At 61.1% G+C, this 3774-nt stretch overlaps 1 protein-coding gene across 2 annotated transcripts in view; it reads left to right on the forward strand.

Moving 5' to 3' along the window:
• The first annotated feature begins 462 nt into the window (after positions 1 to 462).
• ARVCF (ARVCF delta catenin family member) overlaps positions 463 to 3774 on the forward strand; it is an 18875-nt gene continuing 15563 nt past the window's right edge. For both annotated transcript variants that reach the window (XM_024763947.1, XM_024763948.1), the window contains exon 1: positions 463 to 690. In XM_024763947.1, coding sequence (XP_024619715.1) covers positions 481 to 690 — 210 coding nt within the window. In that variant the 5' untranslated portion in view covers positions 463 to 480. The remainder of the gene's footprint in view (positions 691 to 3774) is intronic.

Consider the following 3774-nt stretch of genomic DNA (forward strand, 5'->3'; position numbering starts at 1 on the left):
CCCCACCCTCTCTGGGCCCCAGAGCCCACCTCAGTGAGATGGGCCTGTGCTGGTACCATGAGGGTGGGGTGAACTGGCATGTGCTTTGGACAGCAGAGGGCCTGGGAGATCTGAGAGCTGGTCACACCAGCTCTTTCTTTCCTTCCCTTCCCTCCCCTTCCCTTCCCTCCCCAGCAGGCTCTGGGACACCCATGGTCCGAGGTTCTGCTGGGCCTGGCAGGAAGCAGGGAGCCCGGGTCAGAGCCCCACACACTACAGGGAGGGAGCCGGCTGCTTCCGGCCAGCCTTGGATTAATGGCTTTTAATTTAGAATTTAATCAATGTGGCTTCTTTCCAGAGAGCTGGATGCTGTGGTCTGGGAGTGAGTCATGTGATCTGTGAGTGGGGTGGGCAGGGGGCCCACGACGGCCTCTCCAGGCCCCCGCCCTGGCCCCACCCTGACTTGCTCTGCTTTGCCTGCAGTCAGCCAGCATCCTGGTCATGGAGGACTGCAACGTGCACTCGGCTGCCAGCATCCTGGCCTCAGTGAAGGAGCAGGAGGCCCGCTTCGAGCGGCTGACACGGGCATTGGAGCAGGAACGGCGCCATGTTGCCCTGCAGCTGGAGCGTGCCCAGCAGCCTGGCATGGGCAGCAGTGGTGTGGGCAGTGGGCAGCCCTTGTCGATGGCCTGGCAACAGCTTGTCCTGCAGGTAACAGCCCAGGGACTCAGGAAGGGTGAAAATGGCCAAGTGGGGAAAAAATCAAGGGGCGTAGGTGGACCACAAGCCAGCATGCAGTGGCTTATTGCACGACCTGGGGCCTCTGGGGAGGGAAAGAAAGTGGGATTCCAACCCCCTTGGGTATGCAGGGCATCATGTGACAAATGGGCAGGACACAGCCCAACGCTCAGAACAGCACTTTCCACTTGTGTGAGCCCTCAGGGCCCAGACAGCTGGGCAGAGTCTGTTCTGGGCAGCTCAGCAGTCAGCCTGGTGACACTGAGGGTTTTGCTTCCATGGAGTCTCTCTGCCTTCGTTGCCTGCATCAGTCAGTGGGTCAGCCCCGGGGGAGGCTTGAGCAGGGCTGAGGCTCTGCCTGCAGCCCATCAGGTGACTGGCCATTGCCCCTGCTCAGCCCCAGGAGGTGTAGAGCCCCAGTCTGCTCTTGGCCAGGCCCTGAGAACTCTGAAGTTGGGATGTACAGTCAGGTCAGGAGGCCTCGTGGGGTCCTCCCAACATGAGCTGTGCCGCAGTACCGAACCTTCAGATGGGGCAATAGCGCCTGGCTCCTGGGGTGCTGATGGGGGAGGAGGGAGTTTGCTGTGATTGTTGCAGTTCCTGTGATTGACTGAGATGCAGGGCAGGGCACGGGCAGAGCTCCAGGGAGCCAGATGGGCTGCTGGCTGTGGGGGCCCGGCACATATGTGCTGGCGGCTTGGAGTGGCCTGGACCTCTGTGGCTGGAGAGAAAAGGAGGGGGTTACGGGTCTTGGTGGAGACTGGCCCAGTGCGCTAGCTTCATCTAGCCTGGGCGTTTGGGGCTCAGAAGCAGTGGTCTGTGTCAGGCTGGGGGACCTGGCCAGTAACTGCCCCCAAGCCTTGATGTCCTCATCTACCAGTGGGTGATCCATACGCACGGCCCAGCATGGTCCACAGTCAGAGCTGAAGACACATCTTCAGTGGGCCCATACACACTGGGTAGCTGTCTTTCCAAGCCAGCTGGTGCTGAGGTGGCTGCACAGCCAGTTCATGGGAGGCTGGAACTGAGGCCAGGTGGGTCTACGTATGAGGGCCACCCCTGTGGCCCCCTGGACCCCAGGCACTCCAAAGGGTGAGGCCTGCACCCCCAAATTTGGGGAGCAGAACAGCCCGCTGGGCCACACAGGGACAGTGGCAGCCCATGACCCCAAAGCCACTCTTTAGGCTCCAGGCCCTCTTTCCAGCCCTCCCAGGCCAGAAAGGGCTCTGGCCTCCAGCCCAGAGGGTGCTGCTGAGGGTCAACGCCCCTGTGGGAAGACATTCCCATAGCCTGGAGCTGCCCTGGCCTCCTGAGGGCTGCAGCCCGAAGATCAGGCCACCACCCTCCCCGCCCACTACCCCTCCCCACCCAAGGCCCTCCAAGACCTGCCCTTGGTTTTCTCTCTTGGGAGGAGATGGTTTCTCAGGCTGAGATCAGAGAGAGTGTGTTCCCAGGGCTGTGGCTGGACAAGCAGGGCTGATGGGGAGGCAGCCACATCCAGCGGGCCAGGCCTGGCAGCCTCCATGCCAAACCTGCTTCCCAGACCCATCTCAGCAGGAGGTGCCTAGTGACCCACCTGTGAGCCACGGCTGCCTGGACCTGGTCCTCAGTGTCAGAACCCGGATCTGTGCAGCTTGGAGGCTGGTGGCAAGGCAGGTAGCTGGGGCTGGGGAGTTGAGAGTCTCGGCGTGCTGCTCCACAGTGCTGGCTGCCTGCCCTTCATCCTCTAGCAGAAAGGGTCGCCTCCTCCAGACACCTGGAGCAGGCTGGCTGGAGCAGGACTGGCCCTCAAGCAATGTGTGTGTGTGTGGAGGCAGGGGACACCTTTAGGGACCTGGCCAACTTTGGGCTGGGCCAAGAGGGGGATGAGGCTAGGGCAGTAACAGATGGTGAAATTTGGGAGAAGACAGAAATGACTCACATGTAAGCATCCAGGCCAAGTTCTCTCAGGGCAGTGGTACAGTCTTCTGCTCCTGCCCCAGGTAGCTCCACGGATGGAAGTTACAGCGGGTCCAGTGGTAAGGACAACTCAAGGGAAACTGAGACTCAGAGGAACATGCAGTGGACACCCAGAGTGCTTGAGCATGCTGGTTGCATGGCCTATGTGTATGGAGTGTCCTAGAAGAGGAGTGGGGTCTGGGGAGAGGCAGGTGGGAAGCAGAAAGCCAAGGCTAAGGCCCCCTCTCTTGCTCAGCCTGCTGAACCTTTGTGGGCCGGCCCAGCTCTGTTCAACCCAGAGCATAAGTCTCTTGTTCTTGGTGTGAGAGCCGTTGGCTTGCGTTTGCGGGGTGTGACCTGAGAGGGCCCCAGCCCAGACCCTTCCCTGTGTCTACACTTCCCTTTGGCCAAGCCAGACCCCCAGGGTGGCTGCACCTCCATGCCAGGCTGCTGGGGGTGGGGAGTGCACCATAGTAGGAGAAGCCCTGATTAACCGTCCCCTCTAGCTACCACTTCCCAATAGGTCAAAGACATGGAAGGGAGAGGATCTGAGGCCAGCTGGGCCCCACAAGCTTTCGCCCAGGGTCACCCAAGAGTTGTGCTCCCTCCCCTCCCTTTGATCTTCTCTGACACCTCTCAGAGGATGGGGGACCCCTGGGCCTCTGTGACTTGATGGGGAGAACCCAAGACAAAGTGGGTCAGTGCAGGCCTGGGTTGAGCTCTGTGGGGACGCTTACTGGGGAGGTGCTGGAGGGTTGGCAAGAGCCTGGAGCCAGATCTAGGAAACCTGAGCGACATCGCCGTCAGTACTCTTATAGGCCACCATTTCACAGCTAGGGGAAACTGAGTCGCAGCCGGGATGGGCAGCTTGTGCCAGGAGGGTGGTCTTGCAGGATGCCTTAGCCACACTGGCCCCTGCATTGCCAGAACTGTTTCCTCAACTGCAGGGGTAGGGCTGTGGGCTCTTTTACTGGGGGTAAACCGAGGCCTGGGAAGGAGGACTCGGCGGGAAAATGCTACCTCCGCGGTACGGGGGTGGGGAAGGGGAGCCCTGACTGACCTGACCGCAGGGGCAGAGGGCGACCCCGGCCCAAGGCTGCAGGCAAGACCCGCTCCGCC

Source organism: Neophocaena asiaeorientalis, unplaced genomic scaffold (genome assembly GCF_003031525.2).
Source record: "Neophocaena asiaeorientalis asiaeorientalis breed wild unplaced genomic scaffold, Neophocaena_asiaeorientalis_V1.1 scaffold110, whole genome shotgun sequence".
Lineage (NCBI taxonomy): Eukaryota > Metazoa > Chordata > Mammalia > Artiodactyla > Phocoenidae > Neophocaena > Neophocaena asiaeorientalis.